Source organism: Pleurodeles waltl, chromosome 4_1, assembly GCF_031143425.1.
Source record: "Pleurodeles waltl isolate 20211129_DDA chromosome 4_1, aPleWal1.hap1.20221129, whole genome shotgun sequence".
Classification (NCBI taxonomy): domain Eukaryota; kingdom Metazoa; phylum Chordata; class Amphibia; order Caudata; family Salamandridae; genus Pleurodeles; species Pleurodeles waltl.
The window spans coordinates 659,789,251-659,808,443 of record NC_090442.1 but is presented as its reverse complement, the minus strand read 5'-3'; the positions used below and the strand labels follow the sequence as shown (position 1 = coordinate 659,808,443).

The window sequence follows — 19,193 nt, the reverse complement described above, 5'->3', positions numbered from 1 at the left end:
CGTATGGTGAGCCTTTAATATCTTGTTCGCATAGAATATCATAGCGGTCCCAGTTTCTGGCTTTTTCTCAAGCATAACTGACATAAACACATTGTAACCGAACAACCAATTTGTAATGTTCTCCTCAATTTTTTGTTTTTTCTCGCCAAATGTCGAAGACTTTGTCTCCTTTTCCTTTGTCTCTACTTCCCTTCTCTTAGCCCTAACCAGGCTAAAAATATCTACGAATTCCCCTTTCCATATTTTCTCTTTTATCTCTGGAGCCACGTGCGCAGCTAACTTCCCTGGCCTGGACAGCAGAGTGTCCACCCCTGACCCTTCAGCAGAAGCAAGTGGTTTTGTGGCACTGACGCTTTGTTCGCTGCCCTTACCATGCTCTTTTTCCACCTGCGGAGTCTGATTGAGCGAGCCCGATGCCAGGCTGACACCGGGACTGTCTGACGACACCTGCAAAGAAGGAACAACACGCGCCGCCGCCAAAGCTTCAACCTGGCGCTTCAGATCTTGCACTGAACTCTGAAATGACTCGCTAGCCCATGGAGTTGTGGGGGGGGTGGAGGGGCAGGAGGTGCACTCAACTTAGACAGCATCTGAGATACTTCCAATAGGGCCTGGGTTGTTGGGTCTTGAGGCACTCCTGGGGGATTTTTCTCACTCCGTCCCATCACTGACGCTGTTACCCCCACCGGTGTCACCCCCTGGGTACTGCAGGATGGGTGGACGGGCAATCCCGTAGTTGGGGCTACTAATACTGCTAAGGATCGCCGTATGTCAGCCAGCATGGAATCCACCCCTAATGATGTGCCGGGAACCTCTATCACCTCAATTGGTTGAGGCACTGGATTAACTCCTGTGACTGATGTAGATAAGGGGGGGCCCAGGGGAACTGGATCCACCGTAGGAGGTGGAGGGGGTGCCTGTATTGCACTTGCTTGTTGGACTGCTGCAAGCTGCTTTTTACTCCTACGTTTTACTGGAGGGAAAGCTGCACGCGGGGCTACATGTGCACGACGGGGGCGAGAAGGCCCCTCCTCACCCTCATCCCCCTCTGACGGGACGTCCCCCCCATCTGAGTCACCGTCATCCAATTTTGCCAAAACTAATTTTAAAAGCTGGGCCAAGTCAGGGTCAGTTCCCTTCCTTTTCCCCAACCTCACCCTAGTTGGTGCCATAATCTAACAATAAGATGGGAAACCCCGTGAACAAGGATGCAGCGGCTGCAGTACACTTACCCAAACACAGATACCCAACAAGTGAAATCTTTTTTAAAAACAGTCCCCAAGTTAAATTGCAAGTTATTCAGGTTAGTAAATATTAACCCTCCTGTAAAACCTGTAAATAAATTGTGTTAATCAACATCAGCCAAATTGAACAAACGTGCTTCGTACACTTTCAAAACACAAATGACGAAGGCTTTGATGCTAATAACATGCAATTTGCACAGCATATATAACTAATCCCAAATTAGTGTAAAGGGATCACCACTAACACGCTGCTCCCTAGGTAAATTACAATAAAATTAAATTACCTAAAAGATATTGACCCACGCCTAATAGGCTGCACCCCTGGGGCTCAAGCACCCTACGCTCGTTTTACGCGCAACAAATCGCGTTTTTTCAGCTCAAGATATTACTAAGGGCATTGGTGGTATCCGAACCCCTGTATACAGCTAACCTTGCTGCGCCCCAGGTACTTGACCCTGCCACTGAGCTAAAGCTCCTGGATACCCGATTCTGGGGGGAACCCCTAACAGGTGAGCGCGCGCACAGCCAACACTCCTCCTAAACACGGAGCCCTGTCACCGTGCGCTCACTCACCTCTTTATTCCGAAAATTGGGCCCCGGGATCTGTCGCCTGCTCCTTCAATCACTCCCCTCTGAAGCGGTTCCTGTGTGCCCCCACGACGAAGACTTGTGCAAATTGGGCCCGCGATCTGCCGCCTGCCCGTGAAGAGATGCTGCAACGTCCTCGCAAGTAGTCCGTGACCTGCCGCTCCCCCGAGATGCCAAAAACGTCCTCGAATGCAGAGAAGATGCCGAAAACGTCCTCGAATGCAGGGAAGATGGAGGCCGAACGTCCGGGCCGCCGCGCCAACAAGAAGAAGGCCGAGCCTTCCGTGGTGGGGGGGCTTTTAAGCCCCCCACTGGCTCGCGGCGGCCCAGACCGGTTCGGCCCGCACGTTGGCCAAACGTATCTCCCCAGAGGAATTTCCGCTCCCACGTCTCGCGAGGCGTGAGAGCGGAAGCCTCGGCCAGCCTGCGCACAACTAGTGCGAGGTCTTGGCCCCGACGCCCCGACCCCTAAGGGGTCGCGCTCCCCCCATGTTGGGGGGGCGCTCTTCCATAATTTATAGGCTGACCTGGGGGGCGCTGTTTTGCAATAACTTGAGATTTAAAAGCACCTGCTGCAGAGCTCCTTATGCCTCCAGCTTTCAAGTACCAATAAAATGTCATGATAAGTCTTCTGATTATTGTTCCTGCTAGAGAGAGAGAGATCCAGTTTTGTTTAGTGGCAGTTTTGACTCGCCATAAAGTAGCGCAGAGGGTTAATATGCCCGCTGCAAAGAATAGATCTGTGTTTTATGTGGATGGATAGCTGAGTGGATTGGTAACGTCTGCCTTTACCAGCGCTTTAAAACAAATGAAATGTATGTGGAGGGGGCCTATGGAGAGATGAGGAGCACATTTGCTTGGTGGTAGTGAGAGAATCCGAAGAGGTGGTCATTGGGTGCGGGGGGGTGCCAAAAGCTTTTGTCGCAAGGGGCTCCACTAGGACTAAAGCCGGCCCTGAACAGGGTCATCACACTTACTCTGATCACTTTCACATGTTCTTCCTGCAAACACGAGATCGGCTTGCTCGTTGCTAATGAGACATCTATTTTCAGGGGCCTGAGATTGGAGTCTAAATGTGGGAGGCGCCTTGCCTCCACCTGTACCTAGTTCAGACAGTCTCCTGGTCCACTCCCATCAACACCCTTAGAGCCTCAACTTGCCATCCCTGAACCTCCTTTGATATTACTCAGTGTTCACCAACACCTGAAGGCCCTCCCATTGGAGATAAATCCTCCCCCACAAATGAAACATTCAAGAAGAAAGTAAAGAAGCAACTCCTCCAGCCCAAAGGACGTCCATTCATCTGTGTGCCCACTGGCTCCAAACTAGTTACTCAGTTCATCGTCCCATTTCTAGCTATTGAGCACTATATTGGCATCTCGTGCTGTCCTTAAACTCATGCAGAACATGTACTGTACATTTCTTGATGGGATGCTCCACAAATAAATAGATCCATTAAAAAAAAACATGAATGAACTGTAAACAGTCAGTGCCTAGAGTAAATGAATGAACAATCTTGACCTGGTGTCTCCGGTCAAAAAAAGCACAGCATCCTTTGGGAAGGTAGATGCATTGATGGACGGTGGTATACCTGTTAGATCCAGGATCCAGCCCGACCTAATGACATGTACTATGTCCCGGTGCAGATTGCCACATGTGCAGCAGCCCCCACACTTACTGTGCTTTGAACTTAGAGCAGCAACCTGCAGGGAGTGACGGAGGACCCTTATTATCTGCTCCAGCTAACCCAACACAAATGCCTCACTTAAAGGGACATTAGCAGTTTCTTTGTTCAAATCTCACCCTCTCTGGGAGCTAGCTGGAGCCTGAACCTTGAAGCCAATTCCATTAAGGAAACAAATACACTCACCTTGTCCCTTCAGAGGTATTTCAGGGTTTTGACATCTCCAATCCCATATGTAAGATTCATGCATGTACTCTAAGAATGTAAGATGTATCTGTCCACGTGATTAATACCTTTAATCATGTATACAGCACTTACTAACACATGCTTATTATTATGCAAAGAAACCCTTTTAGCAACTTTAGCATAACAAAAGATTGCGTGCAACTGTAAGAATCTAAATTTAGCCCTGCAGGTCCTCGATGTTGGTCCATCACTTACTAAATTGTATTACAAGGGGTGTAATTTGTGACCTGCGAGTAACACAATAATCTCTGTAACTAAAGCAGTAACTCATTGATCTCTCTATTGGGAATATTAATCTACGACCTGCACTTTATATGCTGTGCTTAGCACAAAGATCATCACTCCTCTAGGCTATCTTATGATGAGTCAAACCTGTGTCTAGAAAACATACAGATCTCTCCAACCAGTGCATTAACCACCAGAGTTATATTACTGCTTTTATACCCTGGAACTTATTGGGTACAGAGATCTCTGCAAGTGGTGGATTAACCCAATAAGAGATTTTAAATGCAGTCTGTTTGTTACCTATTAAGTAAACTAGAATAGAATTACTAGCCATTTGTCCTTGTTGCCAATTTCTTAGGGGCTGATGTATAAATTGACTCTCAGACTCCAATACTCATGTCGCCATTCCTCAGGACTCCGCCCACTTTCGGCTCTTAATTTATGGGATCCTGGAGTACATTTTTCCCTGTACAGCAGGTGTATGCCTACAGAATATCAGACCCTGCTTTACAAGGAATGTGCAAAGATTCGGCGAATAGGGTCCAAAGCAGGCAAAAAAATTAGATGTGCACTGATAAGGATGATGGCAGTGAAACTGGACATGGCTGGGTTGAAACAAGGCGTAGCCGGAACAATAAAATTATGTAAGTTAGCGCTCCAAGAGAGATTTCTGTAGAAAATAGCTTCGTCCATTATCAAACTCCACAGATGCACATTCAGTTGTGCCATTTCATCCACTTTTAATTTTCCCAAAACATTAATTTTTAGCATACCTAATTTGGATAAAAGTAATATCCTTATATGTACAATTACATTTATGTAATTCTCATTTGTGTGGCGCCACTGTTAAAGCATTGATGTATATTCATTGTCTGGAAACCCTTTTGTAAGGACCTGAGAAGACCCTCCCTTGGACTGGAGGAGAGTATTCTCTGAATTGATTGTATTTTGTTGGTGTTTGGTTAATAGAGAAAAAGTACAGTGCTTAGATTCCAAATACTTTGTGACAGCTAGAGTGAATTAAAGTGAGTCTGGTCTAAGAAGATCTTCGTGGTGCTTTATGTACAAGGGTGGCTCTGTAGGAGTAGTTGTCCTTCACTCTGTCCAATAATAGTCCTTTGTGCATGTGTCCCAAGCGAGGTTGATGCCTGTTGACCCAAACCCGTGACTGTGAAGGTGTGTTATATTCATGCTAACGTTATGTGTGTGTTGCTAGAGAGTATGCTGGCGCGGTGCATGACACTGCAGTTGGGTTTCCTACACTTTGCAAACTCTATGGCTTTGGAGCCATGTTGTGCTCATGAAGGGCAGGGGTTCTCGCTAGTGTGCAGTCTGAGTATGACCATTTGTAGGCAAGATTAGGGCAATGGTACTGCCAGAGATTGCTGTTGGATTACTAGTAAAAGTCCAAAAATGGACTATTAGAGTTGTGGTGGTAGCGTGTGGGAAGAGTTGCCTATTATGTATTAGATGTGGCTTGGATGTTGGATCTAGGAGGTGAGAGTATTCAGGGTAAAACTAGTAATTGTACAAAAGCGGGCTTGCTTTTATGCGTTATCATGGAGTTGAGTGGGGTCCTATGAGGGTGAGCATCCTCAGGTGCCCTGTGGGAGAAAAGCACAAGGAGAGTCACTGCAATTCTCACAGTCCTATGCATAAACTAAATGCAAAGGCACTGGTTGCTCTACTGTTGACCAAAGAGTATTCATGGTGAGAAATCTGGAACAGGGGTCCAACCTTTAAATAAATGTTATGTAATCTGCATTTGTATAGTAGCATCAACCTTTAGAATGGCATCGGAGCACTTTCCTAACCAAGGGATCCTTTTTCTGCACTTGAAATAAGGGTGCTTACAAAAAAAGAGAAAGAGGTGTTATCATGGTGTGTGTATGTCTGCATGAGTGGCCCGTGCCAGGGTCAAAGCAATTGTTGGGACAAGAATTTCCGCTGCAAGGTATACGGACTTATTTCCCTGCCCAGAGTTCCTACTGCATGTATATCAGGTATTGTGACTTTATTTTGGCCCTATAGTTACATTAACTAGCGTGTGCACAGAGACATAGGCATGTCCCTGCCTATGGAAGGTCCTAGATCTGTTCGATGACCTGGCTAAGCAAGCACCCATACTGGACAGAAGCCTACAGCCCCTGGCCTATGTCTAGCAAATAAAATGGTCATGGCAGCATACCGTCTTTTTGAGATTGACAGTGTGACCGCAGCCTTTTTTACTGTGTCACTGAGCGTGTGGCCTACAGGCCCCTTTTGTGTGAAGTTCTGCTGTTATGCATAGAACCTCACGCTGTCGTCCTGTCTATATGTTGAGTGTGTGTGTAGTGTGCATGTGCGCATGTGCAGTACTACGGCTCTGAGTGTTAGTACACCTGAGTACTATACCGGGTGGGATTATTTTGGATACCACTTGATTGGCACTGCCCAATATGGAGGTTGAGGGCAGCTCCCCCAGACAGTGGGGGAGTATTGTCTTAATTCACGTGACTGGAGAGTGGAGATCCAGAAACTGAAGTGAGGAGTATGGAAACATGTCTACTTTAAGAAATTCCATGAAGATCTTTCTGAGCAAGGGGCTGCTGATTAGTTTTCCCTGAGCACTGACATTGGTTGATGGTAGGGGTGAATGGTGGGACTGCAGTTTCTGTTGTTAAGTGAGGACATTTGTGAGCCAGGCTGCCCATTTGACTGTTCCTTATTACTGCTTTAGAGAGGCTGGTTACAGCCAGGTGTAGAACTCTCACACTACCTTGTGCCTGTGCTGTGGGTACTCCAGTTTGGAAACTGACCCTGTGCTACCTTCTGTGGGATACATAACTCCAGGGCTGTGTCTGGAGTGCAGTTTGAGAAGGACGCTTAAAAGAAAAAAGACCTGAAACCATTTCTGAAGTTGGAAGCAATGGATCCACACCCTCTATCTAGAAAATATGTATAATATGGGTACCAAAGCTCCGCAGTTTGTTTCAGTCCCAAGTCTTTCATGACCAGAGAAGGAAGAGCTCCACAGAGTTGTCAAAGGACTGCTGTGTGACTAGGCTGGTCTCCACCTGACAGCTGGTCTACCAGCAGTGAGGGACAGTACCTGAAATCTGTACTTTCTGCTGGGGGAGCTGAGGGTCTGCCTAGTGCCTAGAATCCTGACAGCCTCCGGAGAGTGGGAAGCAGTCAACTTGGCCCTGCAGAAGGAGAGACTATCCACGAGGAGAAGCCCAGTGGGTCTCAGGTACTGAGGGATATCCAGATTAAGGGGACCACCTGAAATCAAAGCCAGAGGCGACTTGTGCTGCAGGGGGACCCCTGGTCTCGGAGATAAGGTTCCTGGCAGAACTGCTTCAGGCCTTCATAGGTGCATCAGCCCAGTTAGGGCTGCAATTGCCGGCGTCAGTCAGATTAGGACAACAACTGCTGAGATAACTTCACAGGCCTGGTTGGAGCACTGACCTTAGAGAACCAAATAGCCTAGTCAGGGCTAACTCCCATCTCATGCGTGCAAGTGCTAGGGCAGTTACTTACCTCTAAACTCAGCTGGGCACCCGCATATACGTACACATGGACTGCACCTGCCGACTTGGTGGCCCCTGAGACTCTGTTGCCCCCCACGTGGGGCTGACAGCTACTAATGGTGCGATAGTTGCAGACACACCAGGGCTAGACATGCATGATACACGCTACCCCCGATCATGGCTGTCTTTTGCTACTCAACTGAAAGCCCAGTAGCGTAACATTAGCTACTGCAGCCTTTGCAGAACGCGGGCACCCCAAGCGTCGGGGGGAGGCCTCAGCACATTACACTATGCACAGGCAGGAGGCCCCTGTCCTGAGAGCTCCTGACTGGGTGCGGGGGAGGGAGGGGCCCTCCATGTACTTTGCAGGAAGCCCCCTCAGGTTTCAGTCTGCCACTGCAAAAGCAGGTGGACCTAAATCCCTTGCTGTGCCACTGGAATATACCATGAGCCGCACAATGAGGGGGGGGGTGGAACTCTGAGGAGGTGCGGACCTGGACTAATCATGCTGGAGAATCTGTAGGGGATGGAAGTGGAGAATATAGACGTGATTCAAGAGATCTAGGCCCGTATTTATACTTTTTTTTAGCGCCGCATTTGCGCCGCTTTTTGACGCAAAACGGCGCAAACCTACAAAATACAATGGCATTTTGCAAGTTTGCGCCGTTTTTGCGTCAAAAAACGACGCAAATGCGGCGCAAAAAAAGTATACATACGGGCCCTAGTGTAGAGAATTCCTAAAAAGAAGAGTGATCTCTACCCTCAGTTCGCCTCCAATTAGTCTCCCCTTGCCCTCTCTTATTTTCCAGGGACCTGAGTGGGGTTGTGGAAGAATAAAATAGTTTAAATATTTATGGAGTGTACCAATTAAATATTTTTCCAATTGGAGACTACAAGAGAGGTGCAGCTTATGTCTTGTCTACATGCATTTTTATTTGGAGCCTGAACCTGTGTCTTTGTTTCTTCTAACAAAATAAATGTAAAGAAAATGCAGTGAATGTTAATGAATGTCAAAAGTAGCCATGCTTCATTTCTTATTTCATATATTTTCATGGTGAGACGTGTTTACGGAATTACTGTGATAAAATTGCACCAGCTAGTCAACAGTGCCTCAAGAAACAGCTACAACGTTTTGCAATGAGCGCAATGGGGTCCAATTGGTCTGTCAAATGTTTGAAAATTGCTTTATGGGTAAATATTACATTATTTAGGAAGGGTGGGTATAGCACAAGTACCACGAAGATAACTGCTGTAAACATTTTCCGAGCCCCAGGCAAAATGACATTTGGCTGTCTGGGTGCTCCCTCCCACTTTTGCAACAAAGCAATTCTTAAGGTCATTGCTGCATTATGAAGCCCTAGTGTAGTGGAACTATAGTGCAGCTTCCTGGATTAGCTTGATGGCGAGCTGGCTCTGATGATGATGAATAAAGGAGATAGCCTGGTGCCAATGCTCTCTCATGAAGAAAGTGAAACCAATCCTCCCAGAAGGTCTTTTCGAAACTGCAGTTGACATCGTCATACACTGGGATCTGGGTGGTCGCAATGTGTCCCAGACTCCACAATGGTCCCCATTCAGTGTATCTCCCACACCGCAGCACACCTCATCCAGGCCCTGAAGAAGTCTGAACATACCAGTGCCACTCAGGTGACTCGCCAATGGCTCCCTTTGATGAGTTGCATCAGATTCAATACCAGCTACACCATCTACAAAGCCATAGCAACCAGCATCCGCCGCTATCTGCCAGACAAGCTTAGCAGCTCCGCTATCTGCCAGTATCTTTCACCCGTCGGCAGGACGCCATAAGACTGAAGAAACAGAAGTGCAAAAAGTAAACAAGCATTAGCAAAACCAGTAGCTTTGCCTGTTGTCCTGGTGGTGCTGTACAGCGTCGGGACCCTTTCCAACATTGTCAAGATGAAAAAAGATGCGATGGCGATAGCGTGATGCTATCTGTGCATACACACGGCATAAACACGTGCGGGCGCCAGCATGAGGCAGGCACTGTTTGCTTTCATTTTTGTATCTACTGATGCTTGATGGCAATCTCCACTTGGATCAGCGAATCAAACTTTAAGATGTTTTAGTGGGAAAGTGTCAATTAAGAAATAGTAGGTGTGGTGAGGAAGGGGGAATGCAGCACACAGCAGGGGGAGGGGGGGGTTGGTTGGGGGGGAGGGGGGGAAGGGGGGTGCACAAGAGAGGGGGGCCCACCACAGAGGCACACAGGCAAGAGAGAGTAACACAGAGCGTGGTTGGGGGAGAGAAGCACAGGTGGGAGAGGAGCCTTTGGACGAGAGGAAGCAACATGGAACAGAGGAAGAGAAGCACATAAATGAGACAATTGGAAAAACACGCACTCGTGGAGTGCTTAACCAAAAGGAATGAGAGAGAGCAGAGCCTGGGGTTCTGGGGTTGGGCAGACTGTTGACAGAGAGCAAAAGAGTGGAAGGGGGAGAAAAGCACTGAAGGATATAGTCGGAAAACACATTATTGTAGAGTGCGTAAGCAAAAAGAAAGAAAAAAAGAGTTCCCCAAAAGTGAGCAGTGGAAGGACACAAGTAAAGAGGGTAAGCTCCGGGGCAGGGACATACACACGTTAGACAAGGCAAGCAAGCCTTCAAATAAGAAGCAATCAAATGAGAGTGACGATAAAGCTAATGAATTGTAAACAATGGCAGGCTTTAAGCTCACTGTAAGATCTTGGCAATCTAACAATAGGTCTTTTGCAACCAGACAACTTATGCTGTCGGTAGGCTCCACCTAAAAACAAGGCCTTCTCCATCATTGCACCCGCAGGTGGCATAGACTAGCATAGAGTGCCATAGAGTAGAGTGGGTTGTCGTGGAGTTGCATGGAGCACGGACCATAGTGGAGTGTCATGGAGTGCCGCAGAGTGGACTGGTGTAGAGTGTTGTGGAGTGTCATGGAGAGAGAAGAGTGTCATAGAATGGAAGGGCCCAGAATGGAGTATTGTGTCATAGAGTAAAGTGGCATAGAGTGCCGTAGAGTGGCACAGGGTGGAGTGGCATAGAATGGAGTAAAGTAATGTACAGCGGCGTAGAGGGAGTTTCATAGAGTGGAGTAGAATGTGGTATAGCAGAGTGACTCAGAGTGAAGTAGTTTGTCATACAGTGGAGTGGTAAAGAGTGATTCAGAGTAGTAGAGTAGGATGGCATAGAATGGAGAAGAGTATTGTGGGGTGTCATGGAGTGGCAGAGAGTGGCGTAGAGTGGAGTAGCATAGTATGTGTCATAGAGTTGAGTGGCGTAGAGCAGAGTGGAGTGGCACAGAGTGGAGGAAAGTAACATGGTGTGAAGTAGCGCAGAGTAAAGAGTCATAGAGTAGAGTGGCATAGATTGAAGTAAATTGTCATTGAGTGGAGAGGCATGGAGTAATGTAGTGTAGAAGAGTGGAATGGCATAGATTGGAGTAGAGGGCTGTAGAGTGTTGTAGAGTGGAGTGGCATTGAGAGTCATACAGTGGAGTGGCATAAAATGGTGTAAATTGGAGTGGCATACAGTGGAGTAGTGAGTGGAGTAGAGTGGCAAGGAGTGGCATAGAGGGAGTTGCATAGAGCATTGCAGAGTGGAGTGTCATATAGTGGAAATAGAGTGTTGTAGAGTAGAGGGGCATAGTGTGATATAAAGAATCACAGGGTGGCATAGAGTGAAGTAAAATATCAGAGTGGAGTGGCATGGAGTGGAGTTGAGTAGAGTGGAGTGGCATAGAATTGAGTGGGCAAGAGTAAAGTGTCATAGAGTACAAGAGCGTAGAGTGGAGTGAGCGAGTGTAGAGTGGGGTGGTGTAGAGTGGAGGGGCATAGACCGGAAGGACATGGAGTGGAATGGAGTAGAATGGCATTGAGTTCAGAAGAGTTTAATGGAATAGTGTGTCAAGAGTGGAGTGTTGTGGGGTGGTGTGTCGTAGAATGAAGTGTTGTTGAATGGAGTACAGTGGCGTAGAGCACAGTGGTGTACAATGTTCAGTTTTGAGTAAAGTAGTGTAGGGTGCATTGGCATAGAGTAAAGTGACAGAGTGCAGTGACGCAGAGTAGAGTGTAGTGGCTTAGAGTGAAATAGTAGAATGCTGCAACTTGTATGGCAGTGGCACTCAAGCAGTGGATATTGTGGAGTGGAGTGGTGTGGAGTACAGTGGCGTAGAGTGCAGTGGCATAGAGTAGACTGTTTCAGAGTAGAGTGAAGTGGCGTGGAGTGGTGCAGGGTATAATGGAGTGGTGAAGGGTAGGGTGGAGTGGTGTAGGGTAGAGTGCAGTGGTATAGAGTGGGTTGGGTATAGTGCAGTGGTGTATAGTATAGTGGCATAGAGTCCAGTGACAGAGTGGAGAGGCACAGATTGGAGTGGCGCAGAGTGGAGTGACATAGATTGCAGTAGTTTAGAGTAGATTGACATGGCGGGCAGTGGCTTAGAGCAGAGCAGTGCAGAGCAGAGTGGCATACAGTGGAATGGCACGGTGTACACTGCTGTGGTGTCTGATGGCGTGGCTTAGAGAAGAGTAGTGCGGAGTGGAGTAGGGTGCCATGGAGTGTTGTGTTGCAGACTGCAATGGCATAGTTTGCAAGTAGAATGAAGTGGCATACAGTGAAGAGGTGCAGGGTAGAGTGGAATGGTTTATGGCAGAGTGGCATAGAGTGCAGTGGTATAGAGTAGAGTGGCATACAGTGCATGTCGTAGGATGCAGTGCTGCAGAGTAGATTAGATTGGCTTAGAGTGGTCTGGCATATGGTGTAGAATATAGTTGTATAGAGTGGAGTGATAAAATAGAATGGTTTAGAGTGTAGTGGCATACAGTGTATTGGTGTTGAGTGTAGTAGAGTGTTGCCGAGTAGAGTGCAGTAGTATAGAGTGCAGTGGTGCAGAGTGGAGTGGTAGAGAGGTCAGTGATGGCGAGTACAGTGTTGCAGAGTAGAGTGTTGTACAGTGAAGTGGTGCAGAGTAGACTGGCATACAGTGCATTGGCATAGCGTGCCGTGGAATAGAGTGGTGCAGAGTAAAGTAGAGTGGCATAGAGAGCAGTGGCGTAAATTACAGCAGTGGAGAGTAGAATAGAGTGGTGTAGAGTGCAGTGACGTAGAGTGCAATGGTATTTATTGTCATAGAGTGCTGTGGTGTAGAATAGAGTGTTGCAGACTACAGTTTAGTGGTGCAGAGTAGATTGGCAGATTGTGCAGTGGTGGAGAGTGCATTGATTTTGAGTAAAGTGGTGTAGAGTGCATTGGTTTAGGGTACAGTGGCGTAGGGCACAGTTGTTAGAGTTGAGTGAGTCAAAGTGCAATGGTATGGAGTGACAGAGAATGCAGTGCTGTAGATTAGCGTGGCATGGAGAGCAGTGGTGCAGAGCAGAATAGAGTGGTGTAGAGTGGTCTGGCATAGAGTCCATTGGGTAGAGTGGAGTGGTACAGGGTAGAATGCATTGCCATAGAGTGCAGTGTCATAGAGTACAATATTGCAGAGTAGAGCGGCACAGAGTTGAGTGGCGTAGAGTGGAGTAATGTAGAGTAGAGTGGAGTGGCCTAGACTGGAGTGGTTTAGATTGCAGTGGTACAGTGTAGAGTGGTGTAGTCTGCATCGGCATAGAGTAGAGTGGTGTAAAGTAGAGTTCAGTGGTGTACAGAGGAGTGGTACAGAGTAGAGTGTAGTGACGAAGAGTGGAGTGACACAGAGTGGAGTGGTGCAGAATAGAGTGTGGTGGAGAGTAGAGTAGAGTGGTGTAGTCTGCATCGGCATAGAGTAGTGTGGCATGGAAAGCAGTGGTGCAGAGCAAAATAGAGTGGTGTAGAGTAGAGTTCAGTGGTGTACAGAGGAGTGGTACAGAGTAGAGTGCAGTGACGAAGAGAGGAGTGACGCAGAGTGGAGTGGTGCAGAATAGAGTGCAGTGGGGTGGAGTGGAGTAGAGAGTAGAGTGGGATGGTGAACATTGTAGTATGCATGGTGTGGTAGTGCACCACCATTACAGACAACACATTTTAAATTGAAATGACCATTACATTTCCACAGACATATAGTTTTACTGATAAAACGATACAGCACACTAACAATAATGTGTGGAAATGTCATCACGTAGTATACTTATTTGTTTTGATCATACTAAAATATTTGTTTCAAACTACCAAAACATTTGCTTCAGTTGTACTTTCTTAGATATATCCCGAAATATCTTCACAGTTCATTTACAGACATTTACATTTTGTTGTGTACTAGAAAAAAATAACATTGTACAATCTTACTCTAGCACACCCTGAGTAACCAGCATGATTGTCACATAAAAGCTTTCACTTTGAAGCCAGAGACAGAAAAGTAAATCCCAAGATCCCTGGAAGGCAGAGCCTGACATTCGACCTTTGTCTCTGAATGCACAGCAAATGTGACAAGATAAGAACAGGATTTAAAGGCCTCTTTGCAGAAACCGAGCACTGGTAGGAGAATACAAGGGACCCCTGTAAAAATGCTTTGCACTATGGAAGGGACGAACTCAAGCTGGAAAGCCTAATACAAATAAAAGCAGCAAAAACAAAATCCAGAAATTGTGATTTACAAACCACAACGCCAATGGTGAGCAAAGGACAGAATACATTCCTTGGGAAGCTTTCCAAATATCCTAAAGATGTCTTTAGCATACCAGGCTTTGCCCTAAAAACGGGCAGTCTGGGCCTGGTTGGAATTCCACCAAGAGTTATTGCTCATGTGAAATCCCACCACTCATAATCAGGGCCTAAGAACAGGAGATGGAACAGACAATGTCAGGCTGGGCAATCCTCTGAATATTTCCACTCAAGGTCATCAGAATGTCATGCAGTGACTTGGTTACCACAAGTGAAGGGTGGGATTTTTTCAGCACCACACATAGATTTGGAGCTTGCAATGCTAGAGCCCTGCAATTCCGCCACTTAAAGCTTTCGGGCCAGGGGCCTCATTTCAAATATTTATTCCTCAACAAGGGTAACAGAGAGCCCGGAAGAGCGTGTATATGTTGGAATCTGTTAAAAGTATTTTGAGCACTTCTTAACCTGAAAATTATTTTACAGATAGTACAAGGCGTTCGTGATGTATGAAGGCCATCAGCCTGAATATTTATGTAAGGAGGTCGGACTTGTTTAAGCTACAAAGAAAGAGAAAAAGAGATGACATCAGAGAGCATGCGCTGTGTCTCGGGCTGATTAGTTTCCTCTCATGTATAATTCACCCTAGTCAATAGTTACTCTCCCAGTAATACCATAATATATTTTCCAGGCAGGCGCCCAAGCTGCCTCCAGAACATCTTAGAGAAAAGCAGGGACACACATCCCTCCTCGCTGGAAATGCAATTAGCAGGCTCAGTTGCAGGTTAGATTTTTCGGTGCAAATGCAGCAAATCTATGCATTAAGTAGAGAAAAAGTGATAAAACATTCTGTCAGAGTGGTATATTTAACTGAAAACGCATAAAAAAGATCCGTGCTGACGTCTTCCATGGGCATCTGCGTGCGGAGCATCTGGCGCTGAAAAGGGGCTTTGTGCTGTGGGCACTTCTCCGAAACAATGGGCACTCCTACCCGGGGCGCGCCTCAGAAGACCGGCGATGAAGTTTCCAGGGCCCGCCCACCACTGCCACCCACGCGCCTGTCCCCAGGCGGGCATGCGCCCAACTACTGCAGACAGGGAGCGGGTTCACTGAGAAGGGCCTCGCAACCTTGGACCTGAGCTCACTACCCACTGGCACACCCATTCGCTCCCCAGCTTTGCATTGCTAACAATATTCTATTTGCATCAACTGGAAGTGCAGGGGGTACAGCCCTCGGGAAGATCAGCTGCACTCTACGAACATGACTGATCCAGACTCCTGTGCCTCAAGCCTTTAGAATACTACAGTTTTAAAATAGTGCAGTCTCTGTGCCTTCGTGCAAGATCGTGGCTGACTGAACTGCACACTTAATAAACAGAAATATCTGTTGCTAGCGTAAATCTAGCCCAAATGCTCAGGCCGCAATCGATTTGTTACAAAAAAATGCAATTGGCATAATCGATTATTATGATTACAATTTATTATTATAAGTAATAATAATGATAGTAATTATTATTATTATTATTTGTTTTAATTCTGCTATTCTTAAGATGTGGTTCTTTAACGGCTATGCCCATTAGGCACCTCTGGGTCGCAATGTAGCTCAGATGGAGATGGCATTAGCTCCCTCGTCCCCGCCTCCCCCCAGGATCAGTCCCCTACCTGGCCCGGCCTTGCCTTTCTTCACCTGGAACTTGATCTTGCTGGACAGCTTGTAGATGGCTGTTCCCATCCCAGGTCCGCGCCGCGGCGCAGCGGTCTCCTGCCTAGCCGGTGCAGCAGTCGGGGGCGACCCCCGCCCTGGGCTCTGGGGAGAGGGAGCGGGCGGCCGAGGCCTAAGAGCTTGGCCTCGCCTCCATCTCTGCCGGCCGGCGCTCTGGTGCCAAGGCGGCCGGCCCCAGCACTCACCTCTGCAGCATCACTGAGCGGCGAGGATTTGACTTTCAAATACGCAGACAGAGCGGAGCACATCCACAGAGGCGGCGGGGGATATTTAAAGGGGCCCAGCCGCGCGCCTCGGTGCAGGTGCACGTGCTGCATGTAACATTAGCTGCAGGAGCACGTCAGCAGCACAGTGTTTATCCCTCACTATAGGCGATGTGCAGGGCACCACGCGCCGCCGAAGGTATGTCATCTTATCAGAGGTAGGCATCGACGGGAATATCATTTCCAAGAGCAGCGGTTGAAACTATTACAATTGATTCTTTTAAATCATATTATCCATAAAAAGTTCCTGATTTTGCTCCACTCTTGAGTTTCCTTCGGCGGCTGTCTTTGGCGACCACAGAAGCAGAAAATCTTTTGTTCACAGTTTATTATCAGTTAACAGCTTAATCTTTGGACACTCTACTTAAGGACACATGGCCTGATTTAGAGTGCAGAGTGACATTTTCTGTCGCTTTGATGGAGTACCCGTTCTCTGAGATGAGACATGTCTGCTGGCCCAGCGGACGTCCGAGTCATTGGCAGAAGCCGCTGTCACTGCGATTCCGTCAACGTGTGGAAAGTTTGAGTCGTTTCAAGAAACGATTCGTTTTCAAGATACTGAAGGTCCGGCCCTTCTGTAAACCAGACAGGCGGCCCAGGGATTTGGCAGAGAGGTATCCTGTTGCATCTGCTATTAAATGTTCAGTGTCCTCTCCTCTAAACTCTAAATCAGGCCCGAGGTCTGACACACTGTTCTCCAGAAATGTGGTAAGTTCATATGACTTACAAGAGAGATAGACAGGGAGGTGGGGTGGGGCCCAGTCAACTTAGCATGAAGCATGTTGCGTGGGGCTGAACTCTGGGTCTGCCCCTATGTTCCACCAATAATCCAGGGCACCCGTAAAACTATGACAGCCATCTGGATCTAGGGTAACCTGTATTAAAGCCGAGAGGATCAGAAAGAGCCCCACATGCCTTGACCTGGAAGCCATTATTTGGGAAATTAGTAGGCATCTGAGGTTGGGAGGCAAAATGTTGTCCACAGAGCATGGATGTGGTGAAGCTGGCCACCCGAGAATGACAGTGTTCTTGAGCTGTGGCTGTGAAGAACCTGGCAGGTGAGGTGAGGATGCCCTGCACAGCGAGTGTAGCAGTAGCCCCCTACCCGACGGAACAAGGCAGCTGTGGATGGGGCAGCCTGGGGAATCGGCTGTGGACAGCGGCACCAGACCTGTAGCAGGGACAGTGGTGGAACATATCTAGAAATACCGGGGCGCCGCTGTGAAGGGGCAGCGGATACGGTGACACTAGTTAGTTCGGAGGAATGTCTGGAGGTATGTAGGGGCCCCGTTGTTTAAGGAGAGAGAAAGTGGATATCGAATTTGCTCTGAGGAACTGAGACAACTGTGCAGCTGACTCCCTTTTCTTTGAGCCCTGCCGACCACCTAGCACCATAAAATAGTTGGCATAGTGGAAGGCTTGAATATTTCTGACTGCCTATTGGATCTAACCCACAACAAGTGCAGGATATGCGAGGCAAGTTTTGCGGGCTTCACCTGGTGATATGAATATCCGGGGTGCTTGCGACAGAGCCCTGTAAGTAAGATGCTGCCCTCTGTGTAGTAGCGTAAGGTGGATTGACCTTGGATGGAAGTAACCCTGATATGGAGCTGCTGATATTCAAACGGTGAGCAAAGGGGCTCAGGGTACATGGAAAAAGAGTGAGGCAGGATTTGGTGAGTACAAGGAGCTAAGTGTGTTGTTAGTGAGACATTGTGTTGGTAATGTGTACAGCTAAATGACCTGATACTGGTTAGAAGTTCTGGTTCCATTGTAGGGGCCCTCCATATTTGACTTAATGCTATGTACTTACCCGGTGGTGGTGCACTTTGATGTTGACATTGTGGAAAGCCCAAGTCAAGTGAATGTGATTGCCCGGGTGGTCTTTCCGCTTACAAAATGGTCTGGCAGAAAAGCAGTTGAGCTTCCCTCCAGGTGAACCCCTAACAAAAATCATTAGTCTACAGAAAAAACTTGACAAAACACTGGAGGGAATCTTAGCCTCTATGGAGGTCTTGGAGGCTAAAATTAACATTGTAGCTGTTGACATCGGCATCCTGCATGATAATGGATGAAAGCTAACTGATAGGGTTAAACACATGGAGGATATTTAAAAAGAAATCCGCTCCAGCTGCAAAACTGTCCAGCAACAGATCTCAGATCTTTTCAAGAGGATAAGCTTCCTTCAATATAGGACAGAGGATGCAGTTGGAAGTCAATGTAATAACATTAGAGTGGTGGCCTGCCAGAGAGCATTGAAGGAATGGGTATGGTCTCATCCTTATAATAGTTGTTAATGACAGTAGTGACCACCCCAGAGGCTCTTTAAATCCATTACTCTGGAAAGGGCATGCTGGGTCCCAGCCCCAACACCGTCCTCAGGCTGGTAGTGGGTGGCTTATCTTCTTTACTACAGGGACTATGATACACTTATCCACAAGGTGAGGGTGGCAGGGCCATACTAAGTTGAAAACTGTACAATATAGCTTTTCCCTAATTACACAGCAATAGTGCAATACAAGGGGGCCTCCCTCAAAAAAGATAAAAAGCCCTGCAGGAGGCCAGACTCGATTATTCTTTATTACTCGATGTTAAGCTAAACATGATAATTGATGGCAATTCTGCATTCTTCACTACACCATCTAAAGCTTGGGATTTGTTAGAAATGTATAAAGCCGGGAATAATGAAGATGCGTGGGGCAAGGAAAAATTTCATAGGAGAAAGAAGAGAAGGAAAAGATGGCCAAACTTTGGGGTCAAGAAACTGAAAAGGTAAGAGCTGCAATGGAAATGGACTCCAGAGACATTCAGACATGGAAAGAAGTGAAGTGAAGCCTCTGAACTTTCCATTTCATGCTTAAAATCAGAGACACCACCAGTCAAAAAGAATGGGCCAACACATCTCAAACCTAAGATGGCAGCTGGTCTAGGAGCGGTGTCCGATGCGGGTAAACTGGAAGGGGGTAAGTTAACAACAGCAGAGGTGCTGATGGGAGGAGCCTCGTACCTGATAATGAAGCTGATTAAGGTGTGACTTAGGGGAGGCTGATTACTCGGATGGCTGAATGGTTCTGAGATATTCTTGCAATGCATATATGCACCTAACCAAGACCAGTTGATGTGTCTTGCCTCTCTTTCAGCGCAAGTG

General features: G+C 47.3%; 1 protein-coding gene across 3 annotated transcripts in view; it reads right to left on the bottom strand.

The window, feature by feature from the left end:
* Positions 1 to 19,193, bottom strand: part of RASSF3 (Ras association domain family member 3) — a 462,665-nt gene that overhangs the window by 272,185 nt on the left and 171,287 nt on the right. The window contains exon 1 of one of the 3 annotated variants that reach the window (XM_069229131.1): positions 15,722 to 15,955. The exons of the other annotated variants lie outside the window; for them this stretch is intronic. Coding sequence (XP_069085232.1) covers positions 15,722 to 15,791 — 70 coding nt within the window. The 5' untranslated portion in view covers positions 15,792 to 15,955. Of the gene's footprint in view, positions 1 to 15,721; positions 15,956 to 19,193 lie in introns of those variants that run through there. 3 annotated transcript variants of the gene reach the window in all.